Source organism: Pantherophis guttatus, chromosome 5, assembly GCF_059756535.1.
Source record: "Pantherophis guttatus breed Tessera chromosome 5, ASM5975653v1, whole genome shotgun sequence".
NCBI classification, from domain to species: Eukaryota; Metazoa; Chordata; class Lepidosauria; order Squamata; family Colubridae; genus Pantherophis; species Pantherophis guttatus.
Window position 1 is genome coordinate 1735080 of NC_142067.1, and position 25936 is coordinate 1761015.

Genomic DNA, 25936 nt, shown 5'->3' on the forward strand with positions numbered 1-25936 from the left:
GAAGTCCTGCCGATGTCCACCTGGTCAGGGACGGGCTTTGCCCGTCACACTTAACCTCTTTTTACAAAACACAGTGGGCGAAACTTACCTCCAAGCAAGCCACTCTGTGACACAACATGTGTTGTGAGTCCGGGAAGGGAAGGGAAGGGAAGACACATTTTTTCCATGTACAGGTAGTCCTCGACTTACAACAGTTTGTTTAATGACCGTTCGAAGTTACAACAGCACTGAAGAAGGTGACTTGTGACCGTTTTTCACACCTATGACCATCACCGCATCCCCAAGGTCACGTGATCAGAACTGAGGCCCTTAGCAACCGGCTCATATTTATGACGGCAGTGTCCCGGGGGCGGGGGAGGGGTGTCACACGATCCCCCTTTGCGACCTTCTGACGAGCAGAGTCCACAGGGAAGCCAGACTCACTTAACGACCGTGTTGCTAACTTAACGACTGCAGTGATTCATTTAACTGAATTGTAGCTTAATTGTAGCGTCGTAAAATGGGGGCAAAACCCACTGAACCAACGTCTCGCTTTGCAACATAAATTTTTGGTCCTAGGTTGTGGTCGTAAGTCGAGGACCGCCTGTACTTTCTCAGCCTAGGGTTCAAAACCCCTCTTACCCGACCGTCAGTCTTGTTAGCATCTCTTTCTTCCCTTCCTCGAAACTCTTCCCTCCGTTTCTCTGCCATTTTTCGTACGCCTGTGGAATTTATTCATTTAGTTAATTAGAGCATTGATACGGCCGCCCACCTCTTAACCGAAATGACTCCGGGGTCGACTCCAAAGACTCAAAACCCCTCCAACCATTTGTACGCCCGCCACTCTGAAATTATATCTTTGATTGTATTCAGAGCAATAAAATGATGGATGATTCACGCGCTCGCATTTTTGTCTTGTACACCCAAGCACACCCGCACGGAATGGGAGAGAGCTTTGTTCTTGTCATAATTGCATCACAAAGCGAAGCGAGAAAGGATCAGTTTCGGCACAACGCAATTTCTGATGAGGGTCCCACTGGCAGAGGCCCTCTGTGGGACACACACACACACGTATTTTAATTAAATTCTTTTTTCCGCAAGCCAAGATCCGAAGCGTCATTACGAGTCCTTCGTAAATCAACTGCCCTGAATTATACTTCTGAAGGCATCTGGTGTGCCCTGAGCAGAAGAATGCAAAATTTTTCTCCTCTTGAAAGACCAACAGTAGAGCATCTCTTAGCCACAACGCCTGTCTTGGATTGTCATTGTATGTAGAATTTGGACACACCAAACCACGATGTAGATGCGGAAGAGACCTCCTGAGCAGATGGGAAATGAACTCAGCTGCATTCTCAGATAGTCCCCTGAGGTCTGGAATGGATGTTGGAAACTCAGAAAGAAGATATCTAACAAAGAGAAGGACTAGGGGTGACATGATGGCAGTCTTCCAATATTTGAGGGGCTGCCCCAAAGAAGAGGGGGTCCACCTCTTCTCCAAAGCACCTGAAGGCAGAACAAGAAGCAACGGGTGGAAACTAAACAGTTTCCTTCTAAACAGACTCAAGTTACAGAGACACGCAGTTGTGGTTTCATCTTTGAAGAAGGTATCATGGTTAGATTCACCTCTAACTTCCTTCTAAACTGACTCAAGTTACAGGAACACCCAACTGTGGTTTCATTTGTGAAGAAGATAAAATGGTTAGATTCACCTTCCTTCTAACACAACTTCAATTACAGGGACACCCAGTTGTGGTCTCATCTGAAGAAGGTATCCTGGTTAGATTCACCTCCAACTCCCTTCTAACACAACATTCAGTTCTGCCTCTCTGATTTTCCCTCTGAGTGACAGCTAGTACGGCCTGAAGTTCATGGAGTCCTTGAACCATCACCTGAAGGATCTTCTGACCACCTGACTTGGTTCTCCAGCCTCATCCTCCACCAGGAGCAGAATGAAAGGACAACCTTGCTGTCCTTCCATCCTTCTCAATCAGCCCAGGCAGAAGAAGGAGGACGGTTGAGATCCATCCCATCAGTGGGCAGCAGACCAGACGAAGGTCATCCCACCCCACTGGGGACCACCTACAGTTTGGATAACCTCTGCCAAGGATGGTCAGTCAATCTCTTCCTTGCGCAGCTGTTTCTCAGCTGGAGCGACAGAAGGACGTCGTCGTGATGTCTCCCATTTGTCAACCACTGTCCATTCACAGTTGTTATTGTCCTGTCATTGAGTGACTTCCGATTCTGGGTGATGATGAGCCTCATTTCACCAGGAGTGTCTGATGGGGACGGGCTCACCAATTCCTGCCAGGGTCATCAAGGATGAGAGGGAGACACCTGGTGCCCCCCATCGGCTTTTTTCGGTGGCCTTTGATTTGTCAAGAAGACGGTGGTGTTTTCTGATGACTCCTGTCTTCCCATCAGCGCGAGCTCAGATTTGATTCGCGACTGGCGCTGCAGGGCAAGCGAGGAGCATCAAATGGTTTGTTCTTCTTACTGTCCAACGTGAAGGAATCAACCAAGCTCAGCAAAAGCCTTGAGATCCCAAATGGACACTCGGAGCTCCACGGAGATTGAAGGAATTGGGCAGGGAGGGCGAAAGGCAAAGAGGCTTCGTTTGAAATTCCAGAGTTGGGAGAAGTGTAACACAAACATCCCTCCCTCTCTCTTTTTCCCTCTCTCCCCTTCTCCCTTTCTTTCTTTCTCTCTCTCTCTCTCTCTCTCCTTCTCCCTTTCTTTCTCTCTCCCTCCCTCCCTCTCTTCTTCTCCCTCTCTTCCCTTCTCACTTTCTTTCTCTCTCTCTCCCTCCCCCTCTTCTTCTCCTTCTTGCCCTCCCTCTCTTCCTCTCCCTCTTCCTCTCTCCCTTTTTCCTTCTCTTCCTCCTTCTCTCCCTCTCCCTCTCTCTCTTTCTCATTTTCTCTCTTTTATTTTCTTTCTCTCTCTCCCTCCCTCCCTCTCTTCTTCTCCCTCTCTCCCCTTCTCACTTTCTTTCTCTCTCTCTCCCTCCTTTTCCCTCTTCTTCTCCCTCTGTCCTTCTCACTTTCTTTCTTTCTTTCTCTCTCCCTCCCTCACCCTCTTCTTCTCCTTCTTGCCCTCCCTCTCTTCCTCTCCCTCTTCCTCTCTCCCTTTTTCCTTCTCTTCCTCCTTCTCTCCCTCTCCCTCTCTTTCTCATTTTCTTTGTTTTATTTTCTTTCTCTCTCCCTCCCTCTCTCCCTCTCCCTTTCTTTCTCTCCCTCTCCCTCCCTCTCTTCTTCTCCCTCTCTTCCCTTCTCACTTTCTTTCTCTCTCTCTCTCTCCCTCTCTCCCTCTCTCTCCTTCTCCCTTTCTTTCTCTCTCTCTCCCTCCCTCTCTTCTTCTCCCCCTCTCTTCTCTTCTCACTTTCTTTCTTTCTCTCTCTCTCCCTCCCTCCTCCTTTTCTTCTCCTTCTTGCCCTCCCTCTTCCTCTCTCCCTTTTTCCTTCTCTTCCTCCTTCCCTCCCTCTCCCTCTCTCTCTTTCTCATTTTCTCTCTTTTATTTTCTTTCTCTCTCTCCCTCCCTCCCTCTCTTCTTCTCCCTCTCTCCCCTTCTCACTTTCTTTCTCTCTCTCTCCCTCCTTTTCCCTCTTCTTCTCCCTCTGTCCTTCTCACTTTCTTTCTTTCTTTCTCTCTCCCTCCCTCACCCTCTTCTTCTCCTTCTTGCCCTCCCTCTCTTCCTCTCCCTCTTCCTCTCTCCCTTTTTCCTTCTCTTCCTCCTTCTCTCCCTCTCCCTCTCTTTCTCATTTTCTCTTTCTTTTATTCTCTTTCTTTCTTTCTCTCTCCATCTCCCTCTCTTTCTTTCTCTCCCTTTCTCCCCCTCTCTCATTATCTCTTTCTCTCCCCTTCTCTTTCTCTCTACGTTCTTCTTTCTGCCTCTCTGTCTCCCACTTTCTTTTTCTCTCTTCCTCCCTGTTTCTCTCTCTCTTATTCTCTCTTTCTTTCTCCCTTTCCCTCTCTTTCTTTCTCTCCCTTTCCCCCCTCTCTCACTATCTCCCTTTCTCTCCCCTTCTCTTTCTCTTTTTTCCTCTTTCTGCCTCTCTCTCTCCCACTTTCTTCTTCTCTCTTCCTCTCTGTTTCTCTCTCTCTTATTCTCTCTCTTTCTCTCTCCCTTTCCCTCTTCCTTTCTCTCTCTCCCCCTCGATCATTCTCTTCCCCCCCCTCTTACTTTCTGTGCCTCAGTTTCCCCACTTTCAAGGCTATGAAAATCCCAACATCCCAATTATGCCTTTTCACCCCTCACCAAAGGGACCTTCCCTCCGTGTGTGAAGCATCGCACAAATGTTCCCCTCCATGCTCACAGCCAGTTGTTGCACATCAACAGGAATCCCAGTTCTGCTGTTGGGCCATTACAGCTCATGATTGACGATCCCTCCGCCTGGCCGTTAGCCAATTCAGACATTTAATTAACTCCTGGCGAAGACCCGCACCCGGGACCACCGGTTTAGAACGTGCGAAGCCCATGGCAGTCTGTCTCTGTCAGCCCCCGAGATGCCTTGGCTGAGAGCAGATGTTCCCAGCCTGGTGACCTCCAGATGTTTTTTCAGAATTACGAGTCCCAGGATTTGCAAGCTGCAGGGAAATGTAAATCATATGGAAATGTGCTTGCTGGCTTGGCATTCCTAGCGTCATAAAAGGAAGCCAGATTTGGGAGCTGCGTCAGAAGATATACAGGTAGTCCTCGACTTACGACCACCACTGAGCCCAAAGTTTATGTTGCTAAGCAGAACTTATTTATTAACGGATGATAGATAGATGGAGGATAGATCAATGGAGAAAGGAGGATAGATAGATGGATCTTCTTAAGCAGACAGACAGACAGACAGATGTCAAGTGCCCAAATTCTGATCACGTGACCGTGGGGATGCTATGGCGGTCTTAAGTGCGAACCATCTCTTTTTTTGATGGTGTTGTAAACTTTGAATGGTCGTTAAACGAATGGTTGCAAGCCGAGGACTCCCTGTATAAGGAAAACACCCTCAACTTAAAACCACCCAGAGACGGAAAATGACAAAATCTGTAAGGAGACAATTTCGTTCTTGTACGGATTTTACCATCAAAATGTTTTTTCACTGAAATCTAGGTAGCTGCAAGGTACATTTGCTCTTCCCTGGCTTCGGTGGTCATGCTCTTGACCTCCTTTTCCGTCCTCGAGTTGCAACGATTCCCTTAGCGACTGTTCGAACAGCACTGCAAAAAAGCGACTTAGGACCGGTCCTCGCACTTACGGCAATTCCAGCATCCCCGTGGTCTTGTATGTGATATTCTCTCTTCTTGGACACCGGGTGGGGGGTCTCTTTTTTGTGCCGCTGTTTCTTCCTTTTTCCTTCTCTCCCCCCCCCCCTTTTCTTTTAATTTGCATTCTTAGCTCCATTGCTGCGGGTTTTAATTAACTCCGCGATCTAATGATTAAGACGCTTTGATTCTCCCCCCGCCCCCCACACACACATTTCGACAGCCGGAGGTTGAAAATGGGCGCTTCTGATTTTTTGCAAAACGAGAAGCAGGATATCGGTTTCCAAAATTATCTGTCACGGAGGGCGGAGATTCCTCCTGGGTTGGCTTCTGAACGTTTCGTTACCGATCTAGGTAACGTCTTCAGGGGATGTGAGTGTTGGTTTTTTTCTGCTCATAAGGGCTTTGTATGGTCAGTAGGACTCGTGATGGGGAGGTCAGGTCAGGTGGGGGTCACCTCAGGTGAGGTTCTTGTGATGGGGAGATCACATCAGGTGAGGGGAGGGTCAGGGGAGGGTCTTCTGGTGGTCTTCTGATGGGTGAGGTGAGGGTCACCAGTGAGGGTCTCGTGATGGGGAGGTCACGTCAGTTGAGGGTCATTGGGAGGTGAAGTGCTGGTTGGGGCTGACATTGCATGGATTGGTTAAGGGTCAGTGCCATTGGCTGTGCTCTATCACAAGACCCTTGCCTGACCCATCGCAAGATCCATCACAAGAGCCCCCTCACCTGATGAGACCCTCACCTGACCCATCACAAAGCCCTCACCTGATGTGACCCACACCTGACCCACCAAAAGGTCCATCCCAATCCTCACAAAACCCTCATCTGTTGAGAACCACACCTGGCCCCTCACCTGACCCATCCCAAGACTCTCACCTGATGTGGTCCTCAGGGGTGGGTTCTAAATTTTTTTACTACCGGTTCTGTGGGCGTGGCTTATTTTGTGGGTGTAGCTTGGAGGTCATGTGACTAGGTGGGCGTGGCTAGCTGGTCAGAGTCATTCCTGGAAGGTCCTCGCACGTACGACCAGTCCTCGCACTTACGACCCGACTCATTTGTTTGCTTTTAACACTGATCAGCTGTGGGAAGCCCCGCGGCAAGAGTTTAAACAGTTTTTTTCCCTCTAGTCATCAGCTGGGACTCAGGAGGCAGCAATAGATGGGGGGTGGGACCAAATAAAAGGTAAGAATAACGTGGGGGGGTGGGGGGGTGGGAGGGCGGGTGGGGAGAGCCGGTTCGGTGATGTCATATCGTCACAGCTACCGGCTCTGCCGAACCGGACCGAACCGGGAGGAATCCACCACTGGTGGCCCTCACCTGACCCATCAAATGGTCCATCCCAATCCTCACAAAACCCTCATCTGTTGAGAACCACACCTGGCCCCTCACGAGACCCCTCGCAAGAGCCTCACCTGATGTGACCCTCCCTTGAACCCACCACAAGACCCTCAGCTAACGGGACCTTCCCATCACAAGACCTCCTGAACACAGGAAGCCCTTATAAACCGTGCTTCCCTGAAAACAAGACCCTGTCTTATTTTATTTTTTTTTGAACCCCGAAATAAGTGCTTGGCCTTATTTTCAGGGTGGTCTTATTATTTTTGGGGCGCGTGGAGCAAGACGGGGCTCCTCTTGCCGTCTTACCTGATTTCCAGCTCTGTCTCCCTAACGCTAACCAGAGGAAATGGCGGGGACCGGTTGCATATTTTCGGGGAGGTCTTATTTTAGGGCTTAATATCAGGGGGTGTCTTATTTTCGGGGAAACACGGTAGGAAAACCAACACTGACATGCCCTAAACTCTGCTGAGGATGTTACCTAGCCTGGTAAAGAAACATTTAGAAACCAACCCACAAGCTCGGAGTAAGATCCTCTGCCCTCATCCTACACCTGATCTACAGGTATTCACCCTTATCCATCACTGCCGCCTCAGGCTGCCTCCCGTCCCCCCGTTGCCCGTTCTCGGCTTCAGATGGGAAGCTGGGCCAAGCTCTTAACAAGCAGGGATTTTTTTTTACAAAGCCTCTCGGGTCAGATGTGAAATCACAGCAGAGGTGAGACCCGACTGCTGAGGATTCAATCCTGGCCAAATGTCATCTTTTGATTCTCTGCGCCTTCGGCCCCAGGAGCTTGGACGCCGGAAGGGAGGAAGAAGAAAAGAGAAATATCGCCACACGATTCATATCGGTCCAAGGATATCCTATCTCCCTCTCCCCTTCTCCCTGTGGTTCATTAGTCTATTTTATAAAGAGGCTAAATAAAGCTGCTGGAATCGGTACTGGCGATTTGAACAGAGGCACAGAATCAAAATCATGTGAAGTATTAAAACCGCTTTATAAAGCCTTAATCTTTATCTTAATCTTTATTTGATTTATATACCGCCCTACTCCCGAAGGACTTGGGGCGGTGAACAGCCAAACGATAAAATACATAAATACAAAATTTAAAAAACAGCATAAAACCGAATTAAACAATTTGGCCCAGACAGTTTTAAAACACCCCAATCATTTAAAAAACATTAAAATTTTCATATTAAAAAAGAAAAAGGGAGAAAATTAGGCCAGGCTGGCTTGCTGGAATAGGAGGGTCTTAAGAGCACAGCGGAAAGTGTGCAGATCCGGGATCCTCCGTATCTCCGGGGGGAGCTCGTTCCAGATGGCGGGTGCCCCCACAGAGAAGGCTTTCCCCCTGGGGGCCGCCGGTCGACATTGTTTGACTGACGGCACCCGGAGGAGCCCCTCTCTATGGGAGCGTACCGGCCGGTGGGAGGCTATTGGTGGTAGCAGGCGGTCCCGTAAATAACCAGGTCCTGAGCCATGGAGCGCTCTAAAGGTGGTAACCAAAACCTTGAAGCGCACCCGGAAGACCACCGGGACCCAGTGCAGCTCGCGCAGGAGCGGTGTTACATGGGAGCGCCATGACGCTCCCATTACCACCCGCGCGGCTGCACTCTGCGCCAGTTGGAGCCTCCGGGTGGTACTCAAGGGGAGCCCCATGTAGAGAGCGTTGGAATAGTTAATAAGGCCACACTTGGAGTGCTGTGTCCAGTTTTGGTCACCAGGTTACAAAAAAGAGGTTGAGACTTTGGAAAAAGTACAGAGAAGAGCAACTAGGAGAATGAAAAGCCTGGAGACAAAAACACATGAAGAACGGCTGCAGGATTTGGGTTTGGCTAGTCTAGAGAAAAGACGGATTCCGGTATTGGAGGGGTTGCCCCAAAGAAGAGTTGGGGGTCAAGTTATTTTCCAAAGCACCAGAAGGCAGAAGCAACGGATGGAAACTAATCAAGGAGAGAAGCAACCTGGAACAAAGGAGAAACTTCCTAACAGTGAGGACAATTAACCAGTGGAACAGCTTGCCACTAGACATTGTGGGTGCCCCATCACTGGAGGTTTTTAAGAAGAGATTGGAAAGCCACTTGTAGGGAATTTGATAGGGTCTACTGCTTGATTGGGGGGTTGGACTAGGTGACCTACAAGTGTTGTGGCTCCATTGCCTGAGCCTGGGCTATTGACAGATGCAGACTCTGAGAGTGAGGGAGAGGAGTTGGCAAGGCCTCCCTCTCCAGGACCCTCCTCTCTGGCAATGCCTCCGGAGGACACCGAAGGCCAAGAGATAGGCCCAGAGCCAAGCATGTCCCCTCAGCCACAGGTGGACAGCGACGAAGGAGATAAGTGCTGGCTGGACCCTCGCCAGAGGTGCAGGGAGAAGCGTGCACAGCAGAGGGGAAGGCGTGCCAGAGATTAGCTGAGTCACTGGACCACACCCCACAGGGTATAAATGTGGGTGTGGTGGCCGGTTCAGTTTGTGATGAGCAAAAACTAGAAATAATCCATTACTGGACTTTGCCTGCTTTATCGGACTGCATTTGGACTAATCCTTGTATTGTTGAAAACTCTGCCTGTTTTATCGGAATGCTGGCAGTCTAATCTTTGTTTTGTGTGAGTAAAGTCTGAATTGGCAGCTAGCCACTGGGTTGCTGCCAGCTTTATTTTCAAAGAATTTTGTCGTGTGGCTTATTAACTCCGGGCCGTCTGTGGGGGTGTGTGAGTGGAACGGGGGCAGAATAACAAGTTCTCTTCCAACTCTATTATTCTCCTGTTTTGAATGGGATAGGGTCTCCTTCTTTGATCTTCCTTTATCAGCCATCAGGATAGCAATGTCCAGGTCTGTTCCTAGGGAGGCCATCAAGAAACTCCAGTTGCCTTTTGGAAAAAGCTCCTTTGGGACATTGCTAAGTCCCATCGGACCGATGAAAAATCAAGGTAAGATCTAGAAGACCGCATGTAATCTACCGGATCCCCTGCCTGGATTGCCCCTGTGCCTATCCTGTATAGGACGGACGGGGAGGAAGCTAATCCATCAGATTGCAAGAACACAAGCGAGAGGTCAGATGAGGAAACCTGAGTAAATTGGTAGCCTCGCACTGCAGCGAACAAGGACATACATTCAATTTCTCAGCTGCTAAGATTGTTGGACGAGCAGGGACAAAAACAGCCTGGAGAAGCGATTGAAATCTGGGAAACGGCCCCCTCGTAGGTCAACAAGATTGCTGATTTACCACCAGAAATAGTCAGGCACGGGAAGGGTTTTGTGGCTCCCGGTGTTTTCTTTTCTGTGGGAAACTGGGTCCAAATGGCTCTTTGAGTGTTTAAGGTTGCAGACCCCTGGAATAGGCCAAAGCACACACTCTGCTAGAGAGAAGTTCCCCGAGGACGCGTGGTTAGTTGCTCCCGGTTCGGTCCGGTTCTATAGAACCGGTAGTAAAACCGGCGGGAGGCTCCGCCCACCCTCCACGACACCATCGCGGGTCATCTGCGCATGTGCAGAAGCCCGCGCGGTCCCGTTGCGAACCGGTAGTAAAGGTAAGTAGAACCCACCCCTGCCTGCCGAGGACGGATGTGAAAATTAAATCTGACCGACCCAGATTGGATCCTGTATCTAGAAGACTAAAAGTGGCTGCAGGATCTGGTCAGAATAAAAAATAAAATAAAATCAAAATTGTTCAACGTTTGAATCACACAACGTAAAAACAGCGCAGTTTAGATTGTATCGTGGTGGCCCATCATGACTCTTTCTTTTTTTTGAGTACGTCCTGGAGAACTTTTAGACCAAGACCAAGATTGACTTCTGCTAGAATAGTGTTTCTCAACCTTGGTAGCTTGAAGATGGGTGGACTTCAACTCCCAGAATCCCCCAGCCAGCAGCGCTGGCTGCGGGATTCTGGGAGTTGAAGTCCACCCATCTTCAAGCTTCCAAGGTTGAGAAACACTGGGCTAGGGGATTCTGGGAGTTGAAGTCCACCCATCTTCAAGCTCCCAAGGTTGAGAAACACTGGGCTAGGGAATTCTGGGAGTTGAAGTCCACCCATCTTCAAGCTTCCAAGGTTGAGAAACACTGGGCTAGGGAATTCTGGGAGTTGAAGTCCACCCATCTTCAAGCTTCCAAGGTTGAGAAACACTGGGCTAGGGAATTCTGGGAGTTGAAGTCCACCCATCTTCAAGCTTCCAAGGTTGAGAAACACTGGGCTGGGGGATTCTGGGAGTTGAAGTCCACCCATCTTCAAGCTTCCAAGGTTGAGAAACACTGGGCTAGGGGATTCTGGGAGTTGAAGTCCACCCATCTTCAAGCTTCCAAGGTTGAGAAACAGTGGGCTAGGGAATTCTGGGAGTTGAAGTCCACCCATCTTCAAGCTTCCAAGGTTGAGAAACACTGGGCTAGGGAATTCTGGGAGTTGAAGTCCACCCATCTTCAAGCTTCCAAGGTTGAGAAACACTGGGCTAGGGAATTCTGGGAGTTGAAGTCCACCCATCTTCAAGCTTCCAAGGTTGAGAAACACTGGGCTGGGGGATTCTGGGAGTTGAAGTCCACCCATCTTCAAGCTTCCAAGGTTGAGAAACACTGGGCTAGGGAATTCTGGGAGTTGAAGTCCACCCATCTTCAAGCTTCCAAGGTTGAGAAACACTGGGCTAAGGAATTCTGGGAGTTGAAGTCCACCCATCTTCAAGCTTCCAAGGTTGAGAAACACTGGGCTGGGGGATTCTGGGAGTTGAAGTCCACCCATCTTCAAGCTTCCAAGGTTGAGAAACACTGGGCTAGGGAATTCTGGGAGTTGAAGTCCACCCATCTTCAAGCTTCCAAGGTTGAGAAACACTGGGCTAAGGAATTCTGGGAGTTGAAGTCCACCCATCTTCAAGCTTCCAAGGTTGAGAAACACTGGGCTAGGGAATTCTGGGAGTTGAAGTCCACCCATCTTCAAGCTTCCAAGTTTGAGAAACACTGTGCTAGAATCACCCAAGAACTGGTCGTATCTGCAAAAGAGAGCCAGAGATCTGGGAGAACCTGCCGAAGACGAAAGAGACGTGATCCGCAGCACGGTGCGGCTTCCATGTGAGATGGTGAGGAGGCTGAGAAAGCGGAATTTAATTCCTAAACAACAAAATGATAAGGAGTTTATTAGGGAGCTTATCTCCTAAGCAGCAGCTCACTCACAGCTGCAAAACCTGAGACGACGAGCTGCCAAAAGACACTCAAAGAAACTCTACGTTAATGAACTCATTAATAACGTCGGCCTATCACCGTTTCCAAGGTTCGGTAGTTTACCCTTTAATCCTTACCTGGGAAAAAAAAAAGAAACCACCTTATTAAAAGTCTTTGTAATTCTGCTTTTTGTTTTTGATGCTGTGTTGAGCGATTGATAGCTTCCCAAAACAACCGTCTCTGCCGGAGCATTTTCACAAGGAAGCCTTTTCTCTGAATTCCTCCTCATCGGAACTACGCCGGAGAAAACTTTGATAGGGCTGAAAAATGTTCCAGAACGAAGTGCTTTTTTCTTCTTCCAGATCAAAAGCAAAACGGAAGCGTTTGGCTTTGATCGCACGGGTACGATTGCAACCAGACGAGGGAAGCATTTTGGAGAAGAAACATTGGCTAACCATTCAGCGTGGCTCCATTAAGCTCTGGGGGAAGCCAATGGCCCAGGAAATATGATGTGGGTGTTTAGGAAGAATCGATTTAACGAAATATCGCTCTATCCGAGCAGATAATGTCCTGCAATCACTGAAGAAATGGAAGCAGAAAGAGGTAGCAAATTACAACATGGCCAATCTCCAAATCAGCTCTTTCTCAACCTTGGTTGCTTTAAGGCGGGTGGTCTTCAACTCCCAGAATTCCACATGGCAGAAGACCACATGTCTGAAAATCACCCAGGTTGAGAAATATAGTGTTGTGGCTCCATTGCCTGAGCCTGGGCTATCGACAGATGCAGACTCTGAGAGTGAGGGCGAGGAGTTGGCAAGGCCTCCCTCTCCAGGACCCTCCTCTCTGGCAATGCCTCCAGAGGACACCGAAGGCCAAACGATAGGCTCAGAGCCAATCACGTTCCTGCAGCCACAGGTGGACAGCGACAAAGGAGATAAGTGCTGGCTGGACCCTCGCCAGAGGCGCAGGGAGAAGCGTGCACAGCAGAGGGGAAGGCGTGCCAGAGATTAGCTGAGTCACTGGACCACACCCCACAGGGTATAAATGTGGGTGTGGTGGCCGGTTCAGTTTGTGACGAGCAAAAACTGGAAATAATCCATGATCTCTGCGTTACTGGACTTCTGCCTGCCTTGTTGGACTGCGTTTGGACTAATCCTTGTATTGCAGAAACCTTGCCTGCTTTATCGGAATGCTTGCAGTCTAATCTTTGTTTTGTGTGAGTATAGTCTGAATTGGCAGCTAGCCACTGGGTTGCTGCCAGCTTTATCTTCAAAGGTTTTGTCGTGTGGCTTATTAACTCCGGGCCATCTGTGGGGGTGCGTGAGTGGGATGGGGACAGAACATACAGATGACCCTTCTGGTCTCTTCCAACTCTATCATTCATGGCTGGCTGGGGAATTCTGGGAGTTGAAGTCCACATGTCTGAAAGTGACCAAGGTTGAGAAACACTGAGCTAGAAAATATTCAGAGAAAGTTAAAATAAAGATTTTGGAGTGCCATTCCCATATCTCAATCTTGACAAGTGTGAGGTATGTGGACTTTAACTCCCAGAATTCCCCAGCCTGCATGTGGAGCCTTCAATTCCAAGAATTCAACTTTTAAGATATGCGGACTTTAACTCCCGGAAACCCCTAGCCAGCTAGGACTTCAACTGCCAAAATTCAGCTTTAATATGCATGGATTTCAATTCCCAAAATTCAAATTTAAGATATATGGACTGGGGAATTCTGGGAGTTGAAGTCCACACGTCTGAAAGTCACCAAGGTTGAGAAATACAGGACTTAGATGAGCCTTCGGATCTCTTCCAACTCTATCATTCATACCTGGCTGAGGAATTCTGGGAGTTGAAGTCCACACATCTTAAAATGGCCAAGGTTGATTTGCATGCCCCAGGAATCATGACTGATGCAAAGACACACACACAAAACCAACAGACCAAAACACACACCCCGAAGTGTAAGTTGAGTACCGAGATCTGTTGGGCAGCTGCTGTTGTTTTACAAATCTTAAGGCAATTTGTAAAATTCACAAAAATATGTAGCTGGACGGGAACCGCACTGGGCACTAGTACTTCTCGCTCTGAGCCAATTTGTCCTGCACACATTTTGTTTCATTTTGTCCTTGTGCTGAAAACATGCTTAATTTAATCGCGATAAGGCCAGCTTTGAAGTAAGGAAGCTATGATCGACAGTGGTGGTTTTTGTGCATTAATCACAGCTTGCCAAGGAACTGTTTGGGACTGATTGTAGGGTGCTGCTTTTCAGCAGAACAAGAAAAAAACCCCAAAAATAATAAACTTCAAAGATCAAGCCATGCAGAGACCGGTGGAAGACGAGTGAAGGAACGAATATATATATATATATATATATCAGGTGCTGCCTGGAGTGATAGAAATGAGGAATGCAAATTTTTAAATTAGATTAACTAACTCAATTATGTTCAATTAACTCATTGAATTTGTGCATTGAGCTGCACCAGAGCTGAGGCAGCAACTGGCTGAAGGCAGCCACAGTTGTCTGGGAATGATACACACACTTCCAAGTTTGACATGGTCACTCATTCAGGACAAGAAGCGAAGGATGGAAACCAATCAAGGAAAGAAGCAACCTGGAACTAAGGAGAAACTTCCTAACAGTGAGGACACTTAACCAGTGGAACAGCTTGCCACCAGAAATTGTGGTGCTCCAGCACTGGAGGTTTTTAAGAAGTGATTGAGCACCTACAACTTCTGGTGGCGAGCTGTTCCACTGCTTCATTATGTTCCACTAGACATTCCCAATTCCAGCAACCGTTCTTCGTATATTTTAGCCTCCAGTCCCCCAATCATCTTTGTTGCTCTTCTCTGCACTCTTTCCAGAGTCTCAACATCTTGAGACTGATTGACTGGTGGATCTGAAGTAGCTTCTATCCTCCTCAAAGCCACAAAGTGTTTCCTCCCAGCTCTTTTCACAGAAGGGGAACACCTAAAGCTGGACGGGACCTTGGGGATCTTCTAGAGACAAAAGGCCATCCGATTTTTCTTCTTTGGAAGCCTCCTGTGATAATGAAGCCTTGCCAAAATTCAGCCCTAAGCCTAACCTGCTCCCTGCAGCTTGAATCATCCTTGCTTCAGAGGGAGAGAAAGATGAGGGGGAGATAAAGAGAGAGATGACAGAGAGAAAAAAAGAGAAACACAGAGAGAGAAATGACAGGAAAGAGAGAGAAAGAGGCATAGAGACAGTGAAATGAGACACAGAGAGAGAGACAGATAGGCAACAGATGGAGAGATGACAGAGAAAGAGAGTGAGAAAGAAAGAGAGAGAAAGAGAGACAGACAGATGACAGAGAGAGAAAGAGTGAATGTGTGTGAGTGTGTGAGAGAGAGTTAAAGAGAGAGAGATGACAGAAAGATAGAGAGACAGACAGAGAGAGGGAGGGAGGGGGAGAGAGAGAGGGAAAGAGAGAAATGACAGCGGGAAAGAAAGAGAGAGAAAGATAGAGACAGAGTGACAGAGAGAGAGAGACATAAAGAGAGAGATGACAGAAAGAGAAAGAGAGAGACAGAGAAAGAGAGAAAGAAAGAGACAGACAGAGACAGAGAGAGAGGAGACAGAGAGAAAAAGAAAGAGATGACAGAAAGAAAGAGAGAAAGAGACACAGAGAGAGTGACAGAAAGAGAGATAAAGAGAAATGACAGAAAGAGAGAAAGAGAGAGACAGAGAAAGAGAGAGAGAGAAAGAAAGAGACACAGAGACAGAGAGAGAGGAGACAGAGAGAAAAAGAAAGAGAGAGAGAGATGACAGAAAGAAAGAGGGAGAAAGAGACACAGAGAGAGAGAAGGGGGAAAGGCAGAGAGAGGCTCATCAGGCACCCAGCTCCGTTGGGGGAGATTTAATTGCCAGGCTCATTAGCCATGGAGACACGAGGAGATAACGAGCTGCCAAATATCATTAAGCCCTTCGGAGAGGTTACGATGGGATGCTGGAGATCTGGGCAGGCACTCCGGAAACACGGGCTCAGCCCTGGCTGCCAGCTGCTGAGAGCCACTAATGGCCCTGGGCCATTAGCATCCCCTGGCTTGGGTGGCTGGCACCGTTGGCACCTTTCATCGTCTCGAAGGGGAACTAATTGGAACTGGCTGGCGACGTCTCTCGCCAAGAGCCGCCTCGCCCCGTCCTTTGGCCAGCTCCGGGCCTTTGGGGGGGGGGGAAGGGTTGGAAGGGAGGTTACGACGGGTGGCCAGTGGCCAGTGGAAATCGTTCCAGAGATGGGCAAGGATGCATTTTGGCAGAGGAGCATGGTGTGGCGAGTCCTTTCCTGGGCTCCTGCGTGCACGCTGGCTTCCGAATGCCAGTTCCTGCTCAACAGGGCCAGGAAGGCAGGAGATAATCCAATAATTACAGTTTCATTTCGGATCAGCGGGGAACCTCGGAGGGAGTCCTGCTGACAAGAGCTGAGGCGGAGGGCCAAATTAGCAGAGGAGCCCTTTCTGTGCCCTTATATCCCCAGGGGAATCCAGAGAAGCCTGCAATTCTGGAGGGCGAGGGCCCCCTCAAGGTCATCTAGTCCAGCCCCCTGTCTTCGGTTGGTTGGCTTCATGCGGCATAACATCTAAGCATCACAAAAACAGCATATAAAATGCGTCCCAGAAAGACAAGCGGTTCTCAACTTACGTCACGCAGCCGAGCCCCGCATTTCTGTCATTGAGCGAGATGGCTGTTAAGTGAGTTTTGCCCCCGTTGTACGGCCTTCCTTGCTACAGTTAAGCGGATCGCGGCAGCTGTTAACACTAGGAACACGGTTGTTAAGTGAGTCGGGCTTTCCCCATGGACTTGGCTTGTCAGAAGGGGATGACCCCGGGATGCTGGGACCGTCATAAATGTGAGTCGGGTGCCAAGCGCCTGAATTTTGATCACGTGACGTGATCGTGGGGATGCTGCAGCAGTCGTTAAGTGTGAACAATGGTCCCTTTTTTCCGTTTCATTTTAACTTTGGTCACTAAATGAACTGTTGTAAGTCGAGGAGTACCTGTACACCCTCACCCCCCACCCGCAGTCCCTCAGTGAGGGAGATAGGTGGTTTCTAATGAATAAATAAATCCATAAATTCTTCCTTCCTTCTTCCTCTTTTCTTCCCACTTTCAACCTTCCTTCCTTCCTCCCTCCCTCTTTCTCCTTCTTGTGTATCTCTTTCTCTGTCTTTTCCTTGCTTTCTTGCTTTCTTCCCACCTTCCCTCTTTCAACCTTCTTTCCTCCCTCCCTTCCTGTCTATGTCTTTTCCTTCCTTCTTCCTCCCTCCCTCCCTTCTTCTTTTCCCCCCCCTTCCTCCTCCTCCCTTCCTCCCTCCCTCCCTCCCTTCCTCCCTCCCTTCTTCTTCCTTCCTTCCTCCCTTCTTCTTCCTTCCTTCCTCCTTCTTCTTCCTTCCTTCCTCCCTCCCTTCACGTCCCTCCCTCCCTTCTTCTTCCTTCCTTCCTCCCTCCCTCCCTTCTTCTTCCTTCCTTCTTATCTATCTCTTTCTCTCTTTTTCTTCCTCCTTCCCTCCCTCTTTCAACCTCCTTCCTTCCTCCCTCCCTCCCTCCCTTCTTCTTCCTTCCTTCTTCCATTCTTCTTCCTTCTTTCCTCCCTTCTTCTTCCTTCCTTCCTTCCTCCCTCCTTCCCTCCCTCCCTTCTTCTTCCTCCCTTCCTTCCTTCCTCCCTCCCTCCCTTCTTCTTCCTTCCTATCTATCTCTTTTTCTGTCTTTTCCTTCCTTCTTCCTCCTTCCCTCCCTCTTTCAACCTTCTTCCTTCCTTCCTTCCTTCACTCATTCATTCTTTCGTTCTGGGTTGGATTTTCTCTTCTCCATCTCAGTTACGTTGGCCCAGATTGGGATGCTCAACTGATGCACCATCTGAGACATTTTCCAAGTTTTCAGTTGTGGGAGCGGAATCCTTGCAAAGCTTCTCCTCTGTCCTGATTTTATTTCTTCCATTTATTTTGCCCTCTGTTTGCAAAATCTTCCCCTTGTTTGCGGCTGGCACTGTTTGAGGCTCAAACAATACGACACGACAATAAAGTGTGTGTTTGCACAAATTGTGTTCCCTTCGAGGAATATAATAGAAGTCGCCATCAATTGTTATGATTTTTCCGCTCTGAGCCGGCTTCTCTCTAACAATGCAATTTTGCACAGTACAAGATAGATAAAAATCATCTCTTTTTTTTGCTAGATGCAGCTCAACAGAGCTATTGATCTGTGCCCAACAGGAGAATTTTCCCTGGCTGGGGAAAAAACGGAGTTGTGACCTCAGGATCCCACTTTTCGTTGCCAAGGGTAGACTCGTGGGAACTGTGGATTGTTGGTTTTTAATGCCTTGATTTGTCTTCCATCACGAAAAGGAAAAGGGGAAAGTCCCTGACCTTAAATAGCTGTTTGGGCAGAATATGGGCAGAAAAGAAAGGAGGCTCCTCCGGAAGGGGAAATTTAAATTGAACATTTTGTGTCCTGTTTTTATCTTTTATTCGTTTTTACTCATTGTCCAGAGTCCTTCTTGAAGTAGATGGGCAGTTTTCCAAATTAGATAGATAGATAGATAGATAGAGAGATAGATAGATAGATAGATAGATAGATGGATGGATGGATGGATGGATGGATGGATGGATGGATGGATGGATGGATGGGGAGGGAGGGAAGAAAGATATTTGGATAATTGAATAGATGATAGATAGATAGATAGATAGATAGATAGATAGATAGATAGATAGATGGATGGATGGATGGATGGATGGATGGATGGATGGATGGACAGACAGACAGAAAGACAGATCGAGGAATAATAGATGGAAGGATGAATGGATAGAGGATGGATGATGGATGGATGAGTGGATGGAGATGGGTGGATGGATGGATGGATGGACGGAAAGACAGACAGATCGAGGAATAATAGATGGAAGGATGAATGGATAGAGGATGGATGATGGATGGATGAGCGGATGTAGATAGATAGATAGATAGATAGATAGATAGATAGATAGATAGATAGATAGATGGATGGATGGATGGATGGATGGATGGATGGACAGACAGACAGAAAGACAGATCGAGGAATAATAGATGGAAGGATGAATGGATAGAGGATGGATGATGGATGGATGAGTGGATGGAGATGGGTGGATGGATGGATGGATGGACGGAAAGACAGACAGATCGAGGAATAATAGATGGAAGGATGAATGGATAGAGGATGGATGATGGATGGATGAGCGGATGTAGATAGATAGATAGATAGATAGATAGATAGATAGATAGATAGATAGACAGACCGACCATAGATTAGAAAGAAAGGGAGAGATAATAGATAAGAGAGAGAGAGAGCAAACAGACAATGACAAACAGATGGATGGATGGATGGATGGAGTGAGAAGAAGGGAAGATGGGTGGATGATTGGATAGAAGATAGATAAATACTGTAGATGATAGACAGACAATAGATGAGAGAAAAGGGAGAGATAATAGATAAGAGAGAGCGCGCAAGAGAGATGAGAGAGAGAGAGATAAACAGACAGACAGATGGACAGAGATAGACAGATAAGAGAAAGCGAGAAATGTATTTAAGTGAATCTTGTGGTCTTTAAATGAATCCAACCCCCCCCACCATTGATTTTGCTGGGCAGCTGGAAAGGTCACGGACGATGATCCCATGACCCCAGGACACCACAACCCTCCTAAATATCTACCAGTTGCCAAATGCCCAAATTCTGATCCCATAACTGTGGGAATGCTGCAATGGTCGTAAGTGAGAGGACCAGTCGTAAGTCACTTTTTTCAATGCAGCTTTAACTTTCGTCAGGAAATGAACGGTTGTAAGTCAAGGACCACCTCCTTATAGGTCTGTCCAGAACAGCTGCCTTATTGGATTAATCCACATTGAAACTGACGAACCTGTAGAGTTGGGCTGCAAAATTCCACACGGCCACTAGGGGTGGAAGGGAGTGAGTTTGTGCATGGCTTTGCTGCCCTCTGGTGGTTGAGTTGGGTTCTGCCACCTAGAGACCCCCTCTAACCAAATCCAATTTTGTTAAATGTTTCCCAGGTCAGCCGAGGTAGCCTCTGGGTAAATGAATACCCAGTTACTCCCTTGAGCGACTACCAGTCTTAATTTATTCAATGTTTTTTCCCTCTTTGCATTGCAGGAAAGGGTGTTTGTATACCTCCTGGATGAGGAAGCTCGTCTGACGTGCAGCGACCCACCACATGACTTTCCACAGGAGGGCCGGCTCAGGTGAGGCTCGGCTCGGTACACCCCAACCCCACTTCATGTGTGAATGCCTTTTGTGTAGTAGAAGGATGGATGGTTCCTCTAGAGAAGAGGAGTGAGTCACTTAAAAGATTTGGACCATTGCATAGCATCTTCCTTGTCGATCATTGTCGGAAATTGTCGATCAAAAAAGTCGGCAGTTCAGCGGTTCGAATCCCTAGCGCTGCGTAACGGGATGAGCTCCTGTGACTTGTCCCAGCTTCTGCCAACCTAGCAGTTCGAAAGCAGGTAAAAAATGCAGGTAGAAAAATAGGGGCCACCTTTGGTGGGAAGGGAACAGCGTCCCGTGCGCCTTTGGTGTTGAGTCATGCCGGCCACATGACCACGGAGACGTCTTCAGACAGCGCTGGCTCTTCGGCTTTGAAACAGAGGTGAGCACCGCCCCCTAGAGTCGGGAACGACTAGCACATATGTGCGAGGGGGACCTTTACCTTGACCTATAGCATCTTATTTGTAAAGTTTGGCAGGACCCCTGGAGAACATCTAACCAGTGTTTTTTAACCTTGGCCCCTTTAAGATGGGGGGACTTCAACTCCCAGAATTCCCCAGACAGCTGGGGAATTCTGGGAGTTGAAGTCCCCCCATCTTAAAGTGACCCAGGTTGAGAAATTCTAGACCAGCTGATCCTTCTGGTCTCTTCCAACTCTATTGTTCATGGCTGGCTGGGGAATTCTGGGAGTTGACCAGAAAGAATTCTGGAATTCTTTAAGTGGCCAAAATTGAGAAATATTGGTGATTTTTCTGGACTAGTAAATTGCTGCCTTTTGCAATTGACTGGTGGTGAATTTGTCAATGACGATGGTGTTCAAATGGTGTTCTAGAATGTTTTGGGATTGCACCCAAGGCTTTTGTTGTTGTTGTTGTTGTTGTTATGGTTGGTTGCGCAATCAGCTGAATGTTCACCTTGTGTTTGGCATTTCTGCCTACCTATCGAGTCCTTCCCGAGGACTTGAGATGTTTGATTGGGCTACAACTATCGTCGCAGGATGGAAGCTGTTCCAAGCAAAGTGACTTCTTGCAATTCCTTGCCGGCTTCAAACATTTGGGGAAATTTTTGGGTTCAATCAATGATTCACTTAACAACCAAAGTAAAAAGGGTTGTAAAATTAGGTCTGCTCTTGGGAAAGCTCAACCGACGACTGCATCGCTTAGTGGCTGAAATTCTGGTTCCCATTGTGGCCGTAAGTTGAGGACTACCTATAGTTTAAACCAGAAGTCTTCAAACTTGGCAGCTTTAAGACTTGTGGATTTCAACTCCCAGAATTCTCCAGCCAGCATAGCTGGCTGGAGAATTCTGGGAGTTGAAGTCCACAAGTCTTAAAGCTGTCAAGTTTGAGGACCCCTGGTTTAAACCCTCATTCAGATGACTTTGGGGAAATTAAAGCCCAAACAGAGGTCCCTGGAGGTTAAATCTATCCCCCCCCTTAATTTTCACTGACCACGTGACTCACTATCCCTCTTCCCCCCCCCAGCAAAGAAGCCCAGCTGCCTTGTTAAAAAGGCAGATTATTCCAGATTATTTCTTTTTCTTTTTTTTCCCCATTTATATTTATATATTTTTCCTTTACATAAGAGAAATGCTTGGTGAGCAGCGTACACGAAGTCAATGGGCTAAGTCTGAGTCAGTTGCTTACATCATGGTACTTTTCAAACTCTTAATTTCTAACTCTGTTATCCAAGCGAAAAGAAAAAGGAAAGGAAAGAAAACCATTAGAACAATGAATCAGCGGAACGACTCGCCTCCAGAAGTTGTGAATGCTCCAACACTGGAAGCTTTTAAGAAGAGGTTGGATAACCATTTGCCTGAAGTGGTGTAGGGTTTCCTGCCTGGGCAGGGGGTTGGACTAGAAGACCTCCAAGGTCCCTTCCAACTCTGTTATTCTATTCTATTCTATTCTATTCTATTCTATTCTATTCTATTCTATTCTATTCTATTCTATTCTATTCTACTCTACTCTACTCTACTCTACTCTACTCTACTCTATTTCTATTCTATTCTATTCTATTCTATTCTATTCTATTCTATTCTACTCTACTCTACTCTACTCTACTCTACTCTACTCTACTCTACTCTACTCTACTCTACTCTATTTCTATTCTATTCTGCTCTACTCTGCTCTATACTCTACTCTATTTCTATTCTATTCTATTCTATTCTATTCTATTCTATTCTATTCTGTTCTACTCTACTCTACTCTACCCTACTCTACTCTACTCTACTCTATTTCTACTCTACTCTACTCTACTCTACTCTACTCTACTCTACTCTACTCTACTCTACTCTACTCTACTCCACTCCACTCCACTCCACTCCACTCCACTCCACTCCACTCCACTCCACTCCATTCCATTCCATTCCATATTCCATTCCATTCTATTTCAGATGACTTCTGTGAGCAAGCCAAGCCGTATACAACAAGCAATTCTTTTCTATTAGAGACACCAAAGCCAAATTCAGACGCTTGGCAACTGACTCATATTTATGACGGTTGCAGCATCCCAGGGTGTGTGTGTGTGTGTCATGTGATCCCCATTTATGACCTTCCGACAAGCAAAGTCAACGGGGAAGCCAGATTCATTTTACGACCGTGTTACTCACTTAATAACCGCAGCGATTCACTCACAACCGTGGCCAGAGAGATCGTAAAAATGGACCCAGCTCACTTAAACAACGGTCTCGCTTAGCAACAGAGATTCGGGGCTCACTTGTCATCATAAGTCAGGGACTTAATTTTCTCCTAAGAGGACAACAGACAGGAGGGTTAGTCTCGGAGGGGGGGGGAAATCTGAATTGCAACCCTAGCATATTTTAAAACCACTCTGCTTTTTGGAATGAAATAACCTGGCATTGCAAAAAAATAAAATGAAAATCTCACATCCCTCAGGTGGGCGTAGAGTCCCCGGGGTAACGTCACAGATGTTCAACATCGCTTGTAACCGGGATATACAGCTGGACTGGAAAAATCTGCTCTGATTAGCACAGGGAGGAATTCTTGTGCTTCCTGACATCGTGGGACCCATCTCCATGGGGGGTGGGGGGTGGGGAAGAGTCCTCCTATCGAGATGAGGTGGACCGAAAGAAGGATATACTGACCCACCACAAATCAAGAACGATAGGCCTATATCCCTGCTAAACTCAGACTACAAAATCTTCGCTTCAATCCTGGCAGAAGGACTCAAAAGATATTTGTAAATAATTTCATACACTCTGATCAAAATGGGTTCCTGCCCAAAAAGACAGATCAGAGACAATTTGAGGATAATTTATTTATTAGTTCGATTTATTATTTATTAGTTCAATTTATATGCCGCCCTTCTCCAGAGACTCAGGGCGGCTTACAATGCGTTAAGCAATAGGCTTCATACTTTTGTATATACCTGCTTAGTAGGGCTTTCGGCCCCCCCTAAGCGGTGTTCTTTTTTTTTATACAAAGTCAGCTTATTGCCCCCACAATCCGGGTCCTCATTTTACCTACCTCGGAAGGATGGAAGGCTGAGTCAACCTTGAGCCTGGGGAGATTTGAACTCGCAGTAATTGCAGGCAGCTGGTGCTACTTAACAGCACTTTAACAGTACTTTAGTCTGCTGCACCACCAAGGCTCTTTCTGGATACTTTTTGGACACTTTGGAATACGATGAGGCACATCCAGAGAAGGAAATGGCGTTGATATTTCTAGATGCACAGAAAGCCTTTGACAATGTGAATTGGCGATTTATGTTACTACAGTTGAAACAAATGAGCTTTGGGAGAAACTTTATCCAAGCCATCGAAGCCATAGACCAAAAACAGACAGCAAAAGTAATGATAAATGGAGAATTGACAGAGCCTATTGAAATAAAAAAAGGAACGAGATGAGGTGGACAGGTGGCTTTCGTGGTGTGGAGACAATAACGTGGTCCTTAACACCAATAAGACCGAGGAGCTTATAGTGGACTATAGAAGGAACAGATCAGACATCCAGTCCTTGCTCATCAATGGAGACCGAGTGGAGCAAGTGGCCACTTTTAAGTTTCTGGGTGTTATCCTAAAAAAGGAGCTGACTTGGGGGAGCTCACATTGCAGCACTGGTCAAAAGGGCCCAGCAGAGATTATACTACCTGAGACTTCCCAGGAAACAACAACTGAATGGAAAACTGCTGGTGACTTTCTACCGTTGCACCATAGAGAGTATTTTAACTTCCTGCACCTGTGTCTGGTTTGCCCATTGCACGGGGGCAGATTGGACAGCGCTCCAGAGGGTCAACGTCACTGCCCAGAGGATCATTGGTTGCCCCCTCCCCTCTTTGGAAGAGCTTTATAGCTCCCGCTGCCTTAAGAAAGTTCAAAACATTCTTAAAGCTCCATCTCATCCTGGATCTCACCCTTTTTTTTTTTTTTTAACTATTACCATCTGGCAGCCAGTACAGGGCAATAAAAACAAGGACAAACAGGCTGAGAAACAGCTTCTATCCCAGGGCAGTAACTATGCTGAGCCTTGGTGGCGCAGCAGACTAAAGCACTGTTAAACAGCACCAGCTGCCTGCAATTACTGCAAGTTCGAATCTCACCAGGCTCAAGGTTGACTCAGCCTTCCATCCTTCCGAGGTAGGTAAAATGAGGACCCGGATTGTTGGGGGCAATAAGCTGACTTTGTATAAAAAAGAACACCGCTTGTGGGGAGGCCAAAAGCCCTACTAAGCAGGTATATACAAAAGTATGAAGACTATTGCTTAAAAGCATTGTAAGCCGCCCTGAGTCTCCGGAGAAGGGCGGCATATAAATCAAACCAATAAATAAATAAATTAAATAAATAAATAAATAAATGTTGAACTCTACTGTATAGTGCAATATTAATGCAATATAACGAGCCTTGGTAGTACAGTGGTTTAATGCACCCTGTTATTAACACAGCTGCCTGCAATTTCTGCAGGTTCGAATCTCCCCAGGCTCAAGGTTGACTCAGCCTTCCATCCTTTCTAAGGTAGGTGAAATGAGGACCCAGTTTGTGGGGGCAATAAGCTGACTTTGTATAAATATACAAAAGTATGAAGGCTATTGCTTAATGCATTGTAAGCCGCCCTGAGTCTCCGGAGAAGGGCGGCATATAAATCAAATTAAAAAAAAAAATCAGGTTTCAATTCAGTTCAATTGTATGGAATGTGAAGGATGTCTGTTTGTGTTATGTTTTTATAGTTTTCCTATGTACGCTGAAGATAGCATTTATTTTTGTTGTACGAGGTGCAATGACACTAACCAGCCGACTAAGCCGGCTCCCCTGCCCGTCCAGCCTCGCCTCTGTTTTCATGCGTGCCTCTGTGCAGAATAAAGAGATTTTCTGCGCAGGGGACGGTTGGCGTCTCTTGATTGCAAACCTCCCCGCTGGATGCTTGGCGGCCGCTCTATAGCTGGCGAATTAACTCGCCCGAGGTTGGTTAATCAATGGCAGGAAGGGTGGCACTTAACCTACAATTGTCCCCAGGAGCCCCGCTGCGGCCTTGGCACAGGCAAGCCCTCTTTTGGCACTCGGCTCTCTCTCTCTCTCGGGGGCATCGAGGAATATAGCGTCTTGACGGGTGGACTTCGACTCCCAGAATTCCCCAGCCAGACTGGAATGATAAGAGCTAGAAGCGACCATAAAGATTGTGCTAGCTAGTCCATTTTAAATGGTTTTTAACGTTTGTATCATGTATATTTTACTTTCTGGCTGTTCACCGCCCTGAGTCCTTTGGGAGTAGGAATTTAATTATAAATATAAATTATAAATAAATTTGTCCGGAAAAGAAAAGAAAAGAAAAGAAAAGAAAGGAAAGGAAGGGAAGGGAAGGGAAGAGAAGAGAAGAGAAGAGAAGAGAAGAGAAGAGAAGAGAAGAGAAGAGAAGAGAAGAGAAGAGAAGAGAAGAGAAGAGAAGAGAAGAAAAGAAAAGAAGAAAAGAAGAAAAGAAGAAAAGAAGAAAAGAAGAAAAGAAGAAAAGAAAAGAAAAGAAAA

The 25936-nt window shown here is 47.1% G+C and overlaps 1 protein-coding gene across 3 annotated transcripts in view; it reads left to right on the plus strand.

Annotated features, from left to right (window-relative positions):
- The window catches only part of PDE2A (phosphodiesterase 2A), a 296539-nt gene that overhangs the window by 199077 nt on the left and 71526 nt on the right, over nucleotides 1-25936 (plus strand). For all 3 annotated transcript variants that reach the window (XM_087895695.1, XM_087895696.1, XM_087895697.1), the window contains one exon: nucleotides 19846-19934. In XM_087895695.1, coding sequence (XP_087751821.1) covers nucleotides 19846-19934 — 89 coding nt within the window. The remainder of the gene's footprint in view (nucleotides 1-19845; nucleotides 19935-25936) is intronic.